Genomic DNA, 17,769 nt, shown 5'->3' on the forward strand with positions numbered 1-17,769 from the left:
TTGATGATTATTAGACAAGTTGAATTAGGTGTCTGGGGCTGCAACAAAAATGTACCCCTCATTGTACAGAGCCCTCATTGTACAGAGCCTGGTCCTGGGGGCATGGGGGTTCATAGGAGTAGAGAATGTCTAACAGGTAGGTGGGTCTGATGCCATTTAGGGCATTGTAAACGAGGAGGAGGATTTGACATTAAATTACTTGAGGAACATGCAGCCAATGGAGATCAGCAAGGATGGGGGTGATGTGCGCAGACTTTATTTTGTTTGTGCTAGAATACTTGCGGCACTGTTTTAGCTGAGCTCTAGTTTATGAAATAAATCTGCAGTCAGGCCCCCAAGAACTGCGTTTCCATAATCAATTCCGGATAAAATGATTGCATGGATTAGTTTTTCTGTGTCAGATGTGGGGAGAGAGGGTCTTATGCAGGAGATGTTATTCAGGTGAAAGAATGACGTTTTACAGACGTGACTAATGTGGGCATTGAAGGAAAAAGCAGGGACGGATTTCACACCCAAATTAGTGTAGGCAGCAGCTGTAACATCTTGAGGTTGTTGATGGATAATTTCCATAATATGATTGAATCATACTGTTGATTTATTGGTGTCCTTTTAATAGACTATGATTCTTTGTCTTCTTGTCTGTCTTCCTTTAAAATGATATCAATATAATTTTTTGTAGCTGTCATTATTCATAACGATTTTAGGTTATGATCATGATCAAGGACTTGATGTCTTCATTATATTAAGATTGGGTCAATTTAACAATCCCTCTGCAAAAAGACCTATCCAGCTGGTTCTATGATCAGAAAATTGGGCCACCTTGGAAACAAGGTGGCCCAATTGGCTGCATAATCTAGGAAATTATTCCAAATAACAGCAATTAATGCCAATGTCAATTTGTACACTAGCTGTGCAAGTATTATGCCACTCGCAGAATACAACCCTGGATAAAGACATCAAGACACGTTGCAAAAAAATTTTTTAATCTTCCCATGCACATCCCGGGACATTTTAATGTGGAAAGTGAAAGTGACATTACATTTGCCGCTATGATCATTGGGGAAGCGCTACTGCTCTACAGGGGCGACGGTCTGCTCCACTTCACTGACTGAAGTAGGGATGTCTACAGTGAAGAAGAAGGGGGAGGGAGGTACCACTTTGTCACAGGCTGCTATGTAGATTAACCTTTCAATTAGTTGTTATCAGGTCCTCTCTGTCTCAGCGCGAGCCTTCAGCGAATCGTTTAGAGATTAAAAATACAAGGAAACCCCCATATGGATGTGCCGCTGTGAGTGTGATTATTTATATCCGATCGTCGTTTCAGTCATCGTGTTAATAAAGAAGAGGACTGTATCCGATAAAGAAAACTTGAAGAGGTAACTACCAGCAAATATTTACGGTAGCTAGCCGATGCCTTTTTCCCTCACTGGTTACATGTTCATCCTTGCATAAAACTTGCGTAATTTGTTTTGCCTCCTTGCCCAGCGTCGGTCGGAACATTTTGTAAACGATCTAGCCTACATTCCAAGGAGACTGTATATCACTGACTAATAATGTGTAAACGAGAATGGACCTGCGAGTCGAGTGAGAAATGGATGGATCGCGAAACTGTAGCAATACATTTATTATTGAGGCACAGTGAAGATGCTGCTACTCCGATTTCCCGGGTCAACTACTCCGTTTGTAGGCTATGTGGAATCCCCCCCCCCTCATGTGTTTATTTTCTAGTCGGAAATGCAGTGCAAGATAATACAGATAAGTAATTGTCATAATTTACACGGTAGGATGTTGATGATCGCTGTAGCATAACACACGCAGGCACTCGTGCTATGTAGAGAAATTCTACCGCTTGATGGATAAGAAATCCTGAATGATTATTTATAGTGTGCCCTATTTATTATGATGTAGCCCACCCGTAAACGTTTGGTAGCCTACATGAGTTGGTGAAAACTGAAATCAGTGAATTGTCGGTGCTTCTGGGAATAGGCTGTAGTGAATTTCCACAAGATTGGAAAATAAAATGAGAACACCAGTTTGTGGGGAAAGAAGTGTCGGGTAGCACGGACAACCAAAGCACGATAATAGCCCATCACCTTCAAACATTTTTAAAACTTGCTGCTTTAAATCAGCAGTCAAGTCTTCGCCGTTTTTTTTTTGCAAATAAATGATGGATTTAACAAACAACCAATTAAAGTCTAAAATGATCCAAATCATTTTGAAGTGTAACCAATTGTTTCAAGGAGGAGTCGTAGTAAAGGTGGGCTGTCGTTTGACACAGGATATAGTTTAACCAGAAATCCTTAATTTAACCACTGACCTGCGGTAACTTTTATGTTAATGAATGACAATCTAATTGAGATACAAAAGCTATATCATATTGTCCCTATAGTGCACCAACTTATTCAGTCAAATGATAAGTGCTTAGGGTAAATATAACATCAATTCATGATACGAGAAGACACCTTAAGAGGCGGTTCAATTGAGTGTAGTGACAGATCAAGCAGCCAACGCAGTCCCTTCTAAAGTGAGCTCATATATAATGATTGACATGTACTTTATCAAACCAGAAATCGGATCTTGTCTTTACAGCCAATATTAAAGTTGCTAGGGAGGGCACATTAGTGTAGGTAAGGTTTAATGAGACTCCATTGGATTGTAATCAGCGTCATGTCGGATTTATGTAAACTACAACATTGTAACAAAATGGCGACTGTTTAGGTCACGTCATTAATGCAGGCAGCAATGTTTTTTCCTACAACTCAACTGATACAAGCAAGGTTAGTTACATATTATCTTCTCGTTCGTAAGCGTCTCATGTTAGTTTGAACATAAATTGCCGTCATAAATTTCCGGTAACCATCCCTCCGCAGCTGTCAAAAAGTGCAACAATATGAATTGATCGTGTGCGGCTAACATTCAAGCTCGCGCCGACTGCTAAAATGAACAAATCCTTGTTTATCACTCGTTACGCATACAAGCTGTCAAACTCGCGTGCAAGAAGTCAAACTCCTTTGCCCTTCTTGATCTACATTGTAGCTGATTTAGAAACACTGAGTAGTCTAGTTTGGTCAACTGGTGATGTTACAATGAAGCATTTAACTATCAACAAAAAAATAACACCTATCACAAGTAATTTTGATAGGTGTTTTAACATATATTTAACAGGTTACATTTAATCTCCCTTGTTGTTATGACTGTAGTCAGTGTCATGACAAATTCATCTTGATCAGTATTTTACCACAAACTATTGCGTGAGGTTAGGTCAATCAGTGGATTATAGTATCGGACTCAGACTACGGATTAAGTAACATTAGCCTATCCCTAACCTACCTAGAATCATCTTCAATCCGTCTGAACTGCTTTTATAATCCATCTGTTTCTCTTGAGTGTTGTTGACCTTCATTTCATGTTGTCTTGGTCTGCTTTTCAGTAAGTGTTATGGTGAGGTCTCAGAATATAGCCTAGCCTACTAATCCAAAAACACTTAAATTGGTCATGGCCCAATGTGTAAAGTGTATACTAGGCCGATCCCTCACAATTCACTACCAGTAATCAAAACAATATGTTTGTCTAATGTGACCATGGGCTACTAGTACTTGATACTCAGCAAAGGTGCTGGGTGCAACAAATATATAGAAATTCTGTCTCTGTTATTGTTAGGGTACAGTATTGCATATTTTTGGCTTGTGATCTTATTTGACTGTTTATGACTATCTGTGTTTTTTCTTTTTAAGTTATCATTTGGATCTTGAAGGAACTTACGTCATTCGAAGGAATCGTGTTCCAGGTCGGTCGTTAACTGTCCCAACCTTCGAGGAATTTACTATCTAGCTACTTTCATCTTATTTTGTGAGGTTACATGTGAGCTTCTACCTTGGATGAGGATTTACAGCAGGAATGTATTGATGCCGAGGTGGAACATTACTTTTTGACCTTCAAGATGTGTTGGATGTATCAAATGTTTCACAACAACAAGGGATATTCTCTATGGATCACTTTTTCCTAAATCTCATTGTTTAACCATGGTGGAACTTGCTAACCCTCTCTATACGGAGTGGATTCTAGAAGCAATACAGAAAATTAAAAGGCAAAAACAGAGGCCTTCCGAGGAGCGGATTTGTCATGCGGTGGCGACCTTACACAGATTGGACAAGAGGACCGTTCTGGAGCAGTTGGAGTTAAGTGTTCACGATGGTTCCATTCTCAAAGTCACCAATAAGGGGAGCGTGTCGTACAAGGACCCTGAGCACCCTGGGAGAGGAGTATCTTCATCAACAACATCGCTCAAACCTGTTAGTGCAAACCTCTCTGTCCCATTGTCTAAAGGATCTATATGGAATCCCAGTGAACTTCGCCACGTTGACTGGAATAAAATTCTGAGGAGGGCCATCGAAGGTCTGGATGATAACCACGGTTCCTCTCTGAAGAACATCCAGAGGTACCTAAGGAACCAGGATGATCTATCACACGTCCTGGACAACCCGGGGTTTCAGCAGAGGTTACGACTGTCCGCCAAACGGGCAGTCAACAATGGCCGGCTGGAGAAGAACGGCCCGCTCTACAGGTTAAACCAGGGGGGTAGTGGAGTGGAGGGGAGGAGCCAGAGGTGTCCAGGTGCTTCCCCATTGGCTCTTCAGTGTGTCACTCTTCTTCCACATGAGAGCGACCAGGTACGGTATACTGATACTAGGTTCTGTATATTTCTCTGATTATAGTAGCCTGCTGATAATACTGTGTATTCCAAGGCTTCTTTCACTAGGTACAGTATGCTACTCATAGCCTCTGAATCCTTTTCAGGTTATTTCTGATGCCGATAATATATCCCCCTCTTTGGAAAAAAGCATCTGCTAAATGGCATATATTATTCCTCTAGCCGGCAAAATAAACACTAGATTGTTGTTTGACCAATATGTCTCATTTTGGAATATTCTGTCTCATTTGGTTAAGGACTTGATGCTTTCACTGATCATGCCTAATCTGCTTCAAGCACTGGTTGATGATGTTGCACTTGAGGAATGCAATTGGATGATAGCTGACAGTTTTGTGATGAATAGCAGAGCTCTTGTGGGCTTAAATCAAGCTGTTGTGATATAATATTGCTTCTTGGAAACACAGCTACTCGGTAGATCTCCTAACTAGTTCAGTGTGTACTTGAGAAAACTACTAGGCCTTGTTGACATTTCCTCTGCTCAGGAAAATACTTCGTAACCAATTGGCCATTTTTGCATTTGTTTGGCAGAATAGATGGGCTATGTTATTATAGACAGAGAGTAAATAACGTACAGTAGCTTTTAAAGTTTTGTCTTTGAGAACACAGGGTTGTGTGTTATCATTTTGTGGGTCAATTATTTTATACTAATACAATGGCTCAAATATTTTTAACAAGTAATCCAAATCTAAAAATGATAGGTGACAAAATGTATCAACACCTGTTTTCAATACACCAGCACCCTCCCCTTGCTAGGATGACACTGAGCCTTTTCCTATAATGTTTTATGAGATTGGATAACACATTGGGAGGGATCTTAGACCATTCCTTTGTGCAGAATCTTTCTAGATCCTTGATATATATAATTTGGCCCTGCGCTTATGGACTGCCCTCCTCAATTGAAACCACAGGTTTTCAATGGGGTTCAAGTCCGGAGACTGAGAGGGCCATTGCAAAATGTTTATTTTTTTGTGGTCAGTTATCCATTTCTTTGTATATTTTGATGTGTGCTTGGGGTCATTGTCTTGCTGGATCATCCAATTGCGGCCAAGTTTCAGCCTCCGGGCAGATGCAACCAGGTTTTTGGCTAAAATGTCCTACTACAGTTGATGATGCCTTTGACCTTAACAAGGACCCCAGGCCCAGTGCAAGCAAAACAGCCCCATAACATCAAAGGTCCACTACCTTATTTTACATTAGGAATTAGGTTCTTTTTTTTGCATATGCATCCTTCTTTTGATGCCAAACCCACCGCTGGTGTGCATGGCCAAAGACCTCTATTTTTGTAACATCTGACCATACCACCCTGTTCCCGGTCCAAGTGCCAATGCCGTTTAACAAACTCCAGGCGTTTACATGTGTTGGTTACTCTCAATAAATGATTTTTTTTTATGGCAACCCTTCCAAATTGCCTATTGGCATGGAGGTGACGTTTAATTGTAGATTAAGAGACTTGGTGACCCCAAGAGGCAACCAAGTTCTGTAATTTTCTAACTGTGGCCTTAGGACATTTCTTTGCATCCCAAATCATCTTCCTCACTGAATGGGGACAAGATACAAATGCACATTTACCACTGTTCCAGTGGTTTTAAATGTGTAATTGCTCTAATAGTGGGAAGCGCTATATTTGGGGCTTTTCTACGCATTGCCTGCTTTTTTGAAAGTCAACAACCAGTTCCATACATTTTTGGCATTCCACATGGTGATGGAAGACTAAGGGATTTTAGCTGTGGAAGGCCACAATACTGTTCCATAAAATGACATTTAAAAAGTAGAATGTTAATGCAGATTTAATTTAGTTTGATTTGAATCTTTAGCGTTGCCAATAATTATTTTTATTTACTTGTTAACCAAAATTGTTCTCTGAGCAATTATAGTAATATAAGATTTTTTCACCAGCTGATTTTATAAGAACTTTTTTCAGCAGCTGTGGCAGTTATCGGAGCGAGGCTGAATGGGGTCTAGCAGGGGTCTTCCTGCATGGGGGGTGTGGGAGGTCTTCCTGGGGCATATGTACAATGCATTTGGAAAGTCTCAGACACCTTACCTTTTTGCACATTTTGTTATGTTACAGCCTTATTTTAAAATGAATTTAAAAAATAAAATAATAATAATCCTCATCAATCTACACACAATACCCCATAATGACAAAGCAAAAACAGTTTAAAAATGATTATTTTTAGCAAATTTATTTTAAAAAATAGACACCTTATTTACATACATATTCACGCCCTTTGGTATGAGACTTGATGGTGCTTGCCTACGGAGCTGTGAGGGGAACGGCACCTTAGTACCTCCAGGCTCTGATCAGGCCCTACACCCAAATAAGGGCACTGCGTTCATCCACCTCTGGCCTGCTCGCCTCCCTACCTCTGAGGAAGTACAGTTCCCGCTCAGCCCAGTCAAAACTGTTCGCTGCTCTGGCTCCCCAATGGTGGAACAAACTCCCTCACGACGCCAGGACAGCGGAGTCAATCACCACCTTCCGGTGACACCTGAAACCCCACCTCTTTAAGGAATACTTAGGATAGGATAAAGTAATCCTTCTCACCCCCCTTAAAATATTTAGATGCACTATTGTAAAGTGGCTGTTCCACTGGATGTCATAAGGTGAATGCACCAATTTGTAAGTCGCTCTGGATAAGAGCGTCTGCTAAATGACTTAAATGTAAATGTAAAACTTGAAATTGAGCTCAGGTGTGTCCTATTTCAAATGAACATCCTTGCGATGTTTCTACAACTTGATTTGAGTCCACCTGTGGTACATTTCAATAGATTGGACATGATTTGGAAAGGCACACACCCGGCTATATAAGGTCCCACAGGTGACTGTGCATGTCAGAGCAAAAACCAAGCCATTCAAAGTATTTGTCCGTAGAAGTCCTGAAACAAGAATGTTTCAAGGCACAGATCTGGGGAAGGGTACCAAAACATTTCTGCAGCATTGAAGGTCCCCAAGAAAACAGAGGCCTCTATCATTCTTAAATGGAAGACGTTTGGAACCAACAAGACTCTTCCTACAGCTGGCCACCTGGCCCAACTGCTCAATTGGGGGAGAGGACCTTGGTCAGGGAGGTGACCAAGAACCCCAGAGTTCCTCTGTGGAGATGGGAGAACCTTCCAGAAGGACAACCATCTCTGCAGCACTCCACCAATCATGCCTTTATGGTAGAGTGGTCAGATGGAAGCCACTCCTCTTTAAAATGCACATAAAGTCCATGGACTCAGACCATGAGACACAAGATTCTCTGGTGTGATAAAACCAAGATTGAACTATTTGGCTGGAATGCCAAGCGTCACGTCTGGAGGAAACCTGGCACCATCCCTACGGTGAAGCATGATTGTGGCAGCATCATGCTATGGGGATGTTTTTTTAGCGGCAGGGACTGGGAGACTAGTCAGGATAAAGGGAAAGAAGTACAGAGAGATCCTTGATGTTAACCTGCTCAGGAACTCAGCCTAGGATGAAGATTCAAAGTAAAATGTTTGAAGCTTACAGCTTCACACACTCTTGGCATTCTCTCAACCAGTTTCACCTGGAATGCTTTTCCAACAGTCTTGAAGGAGTTCCCACATCTTCTGAGCACTTGTTGGCCGCTTTTCCTTCACTCTGCGGTTCAACTCATCCCAAACCATCTCAATTGGGTTGCGGTAGGGTGATTGTGGAGACCAGTTCATCTGATGCAGCACTCCATCACTCTCCTTCTTGGTCAAATGGCCCATACACAAGCCTGGAGGTGTGTTGGGTCATGGTTCTGTCATATAAAATAAAAGCTGGGACGGCTTATCACTGCAGAATGCTGTGGTAGCCATGCTGGTTAAGTGTGCCTTGAATTCTAAATAAATTACTGACCGTGTCTCAAGCAAAGCACCATCACGCCGATACCTCCATGCTTCATGGTGGGAACCACATATGCAGAGATCATCCGTTCACTTATTCTGCGTTTTACAAAGACACTGCGGTTTGAACCAAGAATCTCAAAATTGGACTCATCAGACCAAAGGACAGAATTCCACCATTGCTTGTGTTTCTTGTCCCAAGCATGTTTCTTATTTTTATTGGTGTCCTTTTAGTAGTGGTTTCTTTGCAGCAATTCAACCATGAAGGCCTGATTCACGCTGTCCTTCATGGTCTGCGTGAATCAGTTGATGTTGTGATGTCTGTTACTTGAACTCTGAAGCATTTATTTGGGCTGCAATCTGAGATGCAGTTAACTCTAATGAACTTATCCTCTGCAGCAGAGGTAACTGTGTCATCCTTTCCTGTGGTGGTCCTCATGAGAGCCAGTTTCAACATGGCGCTGGATGGTTTTTGCTACTGCACTTGAAGAAACTTTAAAACTTCTTCAAATTTTACAGATTAACTGACCTTCATGTTTTAAAGTAATGATTCTCTTCTCTTTGCTTATTTGAGCTGTTCTTGCCATAATATGGACATGGTCTTTTACCAAATAGGGCTATCATCTGTGTGCCACCCCTACCTTCAATCCTCGGGCAGACTCTTCTCTGTATACATCAAAGATGTTGCTCTTGCTGCTGGTGATTCTCTGGTACACCACCATGCAGATGACACCATTCTGTATTCTCTGGCCCCTCTTTGGACTGTGTTAGCTAACCTCCAGACAAGCTTCAATGCCATACAACTCTCCTTCAGTGGCCTTAAACGCAAGCATCACTACTCTGGATGGCTCCGAGTTAGAATACGTGGACAACTACAAATACCTAGGTGTCTGGTTAGACTGTAAACTCTCCTTCCAGACTCACATTAAACATCTCTAATAAAAAATTACATCTAGAATTGGCTTCCAATATCGCAACAAAGCATTGTTCACTCATGCTGCCAAACATACCCTTGTAAAACTGACCACCGACTTGGGCGACGTCATCTATAAAATCGCCTCCAACACTCTACTCAACAAATTGGATGCAGTGTATCACAGTGCCATCCGTTTTGTCACCAAAGCCCCATACACTACCCACCATTGCGACCTGTACTGTCTCATTGGTTGGCCCTCGCTTCATACTCGTCGTCAAACCCACCGGCTCCAGGTCATCTACAATTCTCTGCTAGGTAAAACCCAGCCTTATCTCAGCTCACTGGTCACCATAGCAGCACGCGCTCCAGCAGGTATATCTCACTGGTCACCCCCAAAGCCAATTCCTCGTTTGGTCGCCTCTCCTTCCAGTTCTCTGCTGCAATGACTGTAACGATCTGCAAAAATCTTTGAAGCTGGAGACTCATGTCTCCCTCACTAGCTTTAAACACCAGCTGTCAGAGCAGCTCACAGATCACTGCACCTATACATAGCCCATCTGTAAACAGCCCATCTATCTACCTACCTCATCCCCATACAGTATTTATTTATCTTGCTCCTTTGCACCCCAGTATCTCTACTTGCACTTTCATCTTCTGCACACCTACCATTCCAGTGTTTTTAATTGCTATATTGTCATTACTTTGCCACCATGGCCTATTTATTGCCTGAACTCCCTTCTCTTACCTCATTTGCACTCACTGTATATAGACTTTTTGTTTTCTTTTGTTCTACTGTATTGACTATGTTTTATTTATTCCATTTGTAACTCTGTTGTATATGTCGAATTACTATGCTTTATCTTGGCCAGGTCACAGTTGCGAACTTGTTCTCAACTTGCCTACCTGGTTAAATAAAGGTAGAATAAAAAAATACCTTGTCACACACAACTAATTGGGTCAAACGCATTAAGAAGGAAAACAATTACACAAATTAATTTTTAACAAGGTACACCTGTTAATTGAAATTCATTCCAGGTGACATCCTCATGAAGCTGTTTGTGAGAATGGCAAGAGTGTGTAAAGCTGTCATCAAGGCCGAGGGTTGCTCATTTTGTAGAATCTCAAATATAAAATATATTTTGATTTTAACATTTTTTGGTTACTACATGGTTCTATATGTGCTATTTCATAGTTGTGACTTCATTATTATTCTACATTTAGAAAATAGTAAAAATAAAGAAAAACCGTTGAATGAGTAGATGTCTGAACTTTTGACTGGTACTGTATGCATCTATTTTTAAGTGGCAACCACAATTTAGCAGCTGCATTGCGCCACTACTAATGCATGTAAGGGAAACACTGTAAAATAATTTGGGATGTGACTGTATGGCTTGATAGAGGGCCACTAAAAACTCTTAGCCTTCATTGTTTTCTCTTGACCATGATGCATGAGATGTGTTTTTCACTCTGCAGAGATTGTGGCTCCATCACTCAGCACTAACTCATGCTGCATGTGAACAATACTGTATTGACAGCAGTTTTGTACTTGACAAATGAAAAGGACTTTACAGTGAAGGCCAAGGCATTGGAAGGTTACTATTACTGTTGCCATAAAACAGTTTCCCCCCTTTTGTGTAGAAGGTCAAAATGAAAGTCTAGGGCTTTGGGAGTATAACGTTTCGTTAACATGTTTTCTCTCCAAGTTATGGAAAGGATTAATTTGTTAATAATTTGGTCATTTACCACTTTAAATGGTGTAGGCCTACAGTACACCATTCTATATTGGCATGTTCACTATTGGAGACATTATCTACCCTTCAGTTTCATTATGAATATCAGGAAATAACACCGTTGACTATACAACCACAAGTTTGTGTTTGTGGTCGGACCAAAGTGAAACAGTTCTGTTTTAAGACACTGTCCTCCTGTAATAAAAAGCTTGTCATTACCAAGAAATCTATCCTCATAAGAATTGTCTTGTCCCTTTTCTGTGTAAGTTTGGAGTCTTTCAATTACACTCAGCTCCTATGCTTTTTGGTGGTGACATCCCTAAGTTCTTTTAGTTTACTCAAAAGGATGACTTCTTTCTAGTCCTTGATATTAGCGAGTAACAAAGCATAACTAGTCGGTATTGGAAATGATTCTTGGAAAAGAGCAGTCTTGGGTCAAAGTTTATTAGATTCTAAAGTGAGTTTGGCTGCAACAAAGGCAAGGATTTTTCTTCTCTCCCCTTACTGTTATGTAACCTGTTCTTCAGCACAGCTCTCTGCCTGGCTTCTAGAACAGCAGTCTTCTAATAGAACCCCACCCCCTCATGGAACACAACTGTGCCTTTTTAAAGCACAGTAATTTCCTCTAATGTACTTAATTTGGTATCCCTTAGTCAATCAGTAACATCTTCTCCTCTTTAGCTGTGTGTTCTTTCTCTTTTTTTTTTAAGGGGTTTTATTTTTCTGTCTAATCACCAATCGGAGGCTGTTCCCTACTGCATAAAATATCTAATGGCCAGCCCAGACTAGGCTAGCCACAGGGTTTTTGCTTTATACATTTTTGAACTACTGTGTAAGTTGTGAAACTTGACTATATCAACTACACATACACTGCACTTATCATTTCACAATTGCACTAATATCATCAAAATCAATAGCTTACTACATCAGCATGTTTTCTGGGCTAATTCAGTGGTTCTTATCTAATTAAGTAGATTCACATAAGAATTGTTAAAATAATTTATAAGTAGAAAATTTTACTGTTGCTGTTTCTTGTTTTGATTTAAAGCCCAGTGTCTCAACACTGGTTTTAACTGTCCAAATTCATTGTCAATATGCTGAAGTAGGTTGTAATATTTTGAATACAAAAATTGCTCTTTACACATATGTCAGTCTTGTGTTCAGATTACGTTTATTTTCCTAAATTAGAACTTTTTATGAACTGCAAATGCACATACATTTGCCATGGGTCCACTCGGAGCTGCAATTGATTAGCTTGTTCTACTGTAATCAATATTGTGCCCAAATGATTCACTCACATCGATATTGTTTGGAAATCAATGGAACTGGGACAATTCATTGACGCTACATGTGCCGTTCTCTTCTAAAAGACAAACCTCCAATAACTTGGATGTACTACATTTACCAGTCGATCTACAATAACCTGTAGTTGCCATATGTCAACTTATAGCTTTGTGAGACCATTATATCGGTCGATAGCCGATACGGAAACAATACTTTTTGACTGGATAATTCCAATGGATCACCACCTCACATCGGTTTTAAATTACTTCAGGGATTGGCTTTCATTTGAATTATAGTTTAAGCCTCAAATCCATTAATTTATTTGAGGCCAGAGTCATTTATGGGAGGAGGGAAAAAAAGTATACTACCGACTGCCATATATGACGACAACACCGGTATTAAACGAAAGATATTCATCTGTTTTAAGCAATCAATTTTGTGAGATCGTGATGACTATAAACTTTTAATACTAACATCACCAATCTGAGGATGTAAAAAGGATGTATTTCATATTTTTGTGTGGTGAACATTTCTAATGTAGTAACACGTTCAGCCCATCCATAGGAAAAATTTGCGTAAAATATAAAGAATAAATAATTTGTTAAGATAATGAAATATTTCGATTTGGGATGATAGTAAATGAAGCACACTTTTACATTTTTTATATATTTTTTACAACATTGACATCTGTTTCTGACTACTTTTTAACCACGGAGAGAGTAAAAATCATCTTAAAGACAATTTAACCAGGTGCTGTAGACTAGATCTTCCATAGTGACTGTGCAGCAGCCTGAACCTTTGTTTCTACTCATATGCTCAGGCTACCGATTTGATGTAATAAAAAGCTAATCCTATTTTATTGGAATAATGCCCTTTCCATGCAGGTCATGTATAGCGCTGTGACGGTCATGGAAGTTTGGATGATGATAGTTGGCCAGTCATTTGTTTGCAGTCATCATAATAACCGTTCGAATAATAAAACAAAACACACATTTTCTCTTCCTCTGCTCCTGACCGCATGTGCTGCCGTAGAAATGGAATGAATAGAATGGGCATCCCCATTCAAGTCAATGACAGCATAATTGGTGGACTGGCGGCCATTGCAAGTGTACCCATCAATGTGCCATTATTTGTTGATTCAACTGACATTACATAAAATGCAGTCCATTTCATGAGCCATATCAGTTAACATAATTTTAATTGACATTCTACATTACTATAGAAATGATTGTATCACAATACCAGGAAGCCCTTGTTTTATTTTTACCTTTATTTAACTAGGCAAGTCAGTTACAACAAATTCTTATTTTCAATTACGGCCTAGGAACAGTGGGTTAACTGCCTGTTCATGGGCAGAACGACAGATTCGTACCTTGTCAGCTCAGGGGTTTGAACTCGCAACCTTCCGGTTACTAGTCAGATGCTCTAACCACTAGGCTACCCTGCCGCCTCATGTACCCATGAGTTTACCAGTCAAGTTGCCAGGGTTAGAGGAACCATTCTATTAATTGTATTTCTATGTGTGCTGCTGCTGCTGCATTGTGGTGGCATTGTCTCGCAACCAAAGGCTTGTTTGCTACAACAACATGCTTGTTTCAGTAAGGAGCAATAAAGTTCCATCACATTAAGAGTCCATGTTGCCGCAGAAACGGACTCAATCGCATGAATGCCTGGCCGTCCCCTCTTCAGTCAGCAGTTGTTCCACCCCAAAAATGTAATAAAATTACATTACAAAAAAATGTATGACGGTTATTTTATTTTCATGAGTCTTCATAACTAAGGTAATTGTTCTAGCCATAGTCCCACAGACCAATTGCATGGTTATCACGATAAGCTGGGCGCTAGTAACCATTTTACTATAGCATCACTGCAGATGAAGATTTCACATCCAGTTAAATTTTTATTTGGGGGATACAAAGTAGCCTAGGTTGGTGATTGTACAAAAAGAGCAGCCTATTTAGATACTTTAGCCTACTAGAGAAAGACTGCTCTGCTGATTTTAGAAGTCGTTTGAACACAGTTGTTCCAAACAGCTAGAGCCTTTCACAAAGATGAATCTTCATTTGTAGATTAGGTGGATTCTGTAGTTTTTGTGATGGAATATATTGTGATCAAGTGCAAAAGGAACAGGCTAGATAGGCCTACGTACTAAAGTCAGACGGCTCTGCTATTTAGACGTTTTTAAAGGACAGATTTATTTTTTTAAATCCTGTTTGATAGAGCTTCTTCCGGTTTCTACTTTCTGTGACCCATTAATGATCACAATGACGTAATGCCGCATCTAGCCAAGGTTGTGGGTTCAATTCTTGTCGGTATTGATACTCATACTAAATATGTATGCACTCCCTGTACTGTACTCTTAGTCACTTTGGATAAAAGCATCTGCCAAGTAAATTATACGCTGTTGAAAGTGAGGTGTAGCCTATCTTACAAAAATGAATCATATCTGTAGCATTCATTCAAGAGTGGTTGTCTTTACATAGACAGACAATCTGATTCCACCGGTTGCACAGCCACTCTATTGACATGGAAGATTTTGGAAATGGAGGAGTCATTGATGTATCTGTAAATGGCTTTCTCTCATTATATTATTCAATTGATAGGCTATAACACCAGCCAAGAACAATGACCAAATCCCACAGATGCATCCTATCCCTGTTTTACTTTTCCACTTCCTGTATTTTGAAATGGCAGCAGGTAGCCTAGCGGGTAAGAGTATTGGGCCACTAACTGAAAGGTCGCTGGTTTCAAAAGCCCAGGCGGACTAGGTGAAAAATCTGATGTGCCCTTGAGCAAGACACTTAACCCCTAATATCTCCTGTAAGTTGCTCTGGATAAGAGCGTCTGCTAAATTACTAAAATGTAAACAACTAAATGTGACTGTGGCTAGTCCTAAAATCTACCTGGGGCACATTCGGTAATGGTGAAGTTAGAAATGGCATGCATAGAGTGGACATGTTTCAGTATCTAATATGTCAGAGAGGCATGATTGTTCAAAGCATTTCTATCTCAAGATAACGTGACATCGGACTCTTCTCAACACCGAGATTGCATCTGCAGGTCACGGAGGGGTCACGTCAGGGCCGATGGATATTACGTTCAAACGGGCTGTGTTGAGGTCATGATGATAATCTGCCTGCCTCTGGCTCAGTAGAAACGAATTATGGCCATCTCCCCAGAGTCCCCTTTCTTCCCAAAACCTCCGCAGTCAGTTGATGAGTCGTTTGTGTGTGAACTGATGATGAGGTTTGTTATTTATTGTCATACCCTGTGTTATTTTCCCTTAAGAACCTCCTTCCTGCTGTGTTATGCTGCCTGAGGAGTGTGTGTGTGTGTGTGTGTGTGTGTGTGTGTGTGTGTGTGTGTGTGTGTGTGTGTGTGTGTGTGTGTGTGTGTGTGTGTGTGTGTGTGTGTGTGTGTGTGTGTGTGTGTGTGTGTGTTGCGTGTATGACACTGTGTTATGCTGCCTGAGAAGTGTGTGTGTGTGAGATGCTGTGTTACGTGGTGTCATTTTTGGTGGTTGCTTTACGATGGTCATGGAATGATTGAACCGAATAACGTTTCATAGGTCTACTGAACAAAAAATTGTTGAATATGTTCGTTGTATAGGAGAGTAGGAACACACCATATAGTAATATATAACCTATGACCCTTAGCAGATGTTTTTATCCAAAGTGATTAACAGCATAGAGAGCGCATGTGTTTTTAGCATGTGTAGGTTATGTGATCCCTGCGGGAAAATAACCCATGACCTTGTTGCAAGTGTCGCAATACCAACTGAGCTACACATGGCCGTTTACCTTCAAACTAAAAATGGGCTCGTCTGCTGTTAGTTTCTGTGTTATGTGGTGGTGCTGTTTTCAAGGTGGTTGAGTCCATTGGGTTCAATAAGAAAGTCATTTCATATTGTTCGATACTGAGCAGAAGAAAGTGTTTTGAATATTTTGCAAGCTATAGAACAGATGGGTATAGGTACAATGTTTACCTTCCTACTAGCCATGCTGGTAGTTAGATCTGCCTGTCAATAGTTCTAAGTGATCAGTGGTAAGTCTTCTTAAAGCTGATATTTTACTACTTTTATATGTTTTAAAATTTTAAGCCCTTAAGTGAGTGTTAACCTTTTCTACTGCTGATTCTGAAACATGGAGAGAGGGAGAGCAACTACAATGTTAGGGCCGGGACGATACCAGTATTGCGATACTCGTTAGTATCTTGGCAAGGAAACGAAACACAAAGCAAATTTAACTTCTTCATGAGAACAGCCCTAATGTTGGAAATGAACATTATGTTTATAGCTCACAATATTTTACATACAGCAGGTTAAAGGACCAAAGCGTGAGGTCTGCTTTGGGTTTTACTTCTTGCCATGGAAATTTTTTTGTGATACTGGTATCGTCCCGGCACTATACAATGTATTTGAATCATTTATTATGATTCATTAACATTATTAAGGTAATTTGATTACATGCTGGCTAATCCTGTCTAATTGTAGTGTAAAGCTTTCTCAAGTGGATTAAGCCCCTTAACTGATTATCACATCCCCTTTCAGATTTAATGGATAAAGAAGGGCAGTTTTTCACATGTATTACGGTAGAGTACCTCCTGTGGGCAGTAAGTGTTCATAATAAGCTAATTGTGTTTTAGTTGTTGAGAACTCATGTCAGGGGGACGGACTGTTATGTCACTAATTCCCATCATTCACAGAGCTTTGATGGCTAAGCCTTGTGTTTACTTATTCATGTATCTGCATATCATTGCATCTGTTTGAATATATTCTCTGTTTCAATAATCCCCTAAAAGCATGCTCTTCAGTCAGTAGACTCCAAGACAAACAGGAATAGATGAGTGTTATGCATATCTGTAGCAATTTACAGGACTGTAGGCTTATTGAAAATAAGAATTTGTTCTTAACTGACTTGCCTAGTTAAATTAAGGTAAAATTAAAAATGATAACTGTATTTGTATCCATAATTACATTTTTTGTGTCATAAAGCATACCAGAATACCGATATTATTCCCATATTTACATCACAAACAGTATATACATAGCTAGTCCACAATGCCTCTTATGTTTTTGAACACTCGCTATGTTTCTCTCCCCAGCTTGCCCTGACCCCATCCCAATATACAGTTTGTTTCTCTCCCCAGCTTGCCCTGACCCCATCCCAATATACAGTTTGTTTCTCTCCCCAGCTTGCCCTGACCCCATCCCAATATACAGTTTGTTTCTCTCCCCAGCTTACCCTGACCCCATCCCAATATACAGTTTGTTTCTTTCCCCAGCTTTCCCT

The 17,769-nt window shown here is 40.3% G+C and overlaps 1 protein-coding gene across 1 annotated transcript in view; it reads left to right on the forward strand.

Moving 5' to 3' along the window:
* The first annotated feature begins 2,619 nt into the window (after window positions 1-2,619).
* LOC124038489 (histone acetyltransferase KAT6B-like) overlaps window positions 2,620-17,769 on the forward strand; it is a 41,918-nt gene continuing 26,768 nt past the window's right edge. The window contains 2 exon segments of the mRNA XM_046354437.1: window positions 2,620-2,777; window positions 3,735-4,670. Of these exon segments, the coding sequence (XP_046210393.1) occupies window positions 4,023-4,670 (648 nt within the window). The 5' untranslated portion in view covers window positions 2,620-2,777; window positions 3,735-4,022.

Source organism: Oncorhynchus gorbuscha, linkage group LG06 (assembly GCF_021184085.1).
Source record: "Oncorhynchus gorbuscha isolate QuinsamMale2020 ecotype Even-year linkage group LG06, OgorEven_v1.0, whole genome shotgun sequence".
NCBI lineage: Eukaryota > Metazoa > Chordata > Actinopteri > Salmoniformes > Salmonidae > Oncorhynchus > Oncorhynchus gorbuscha.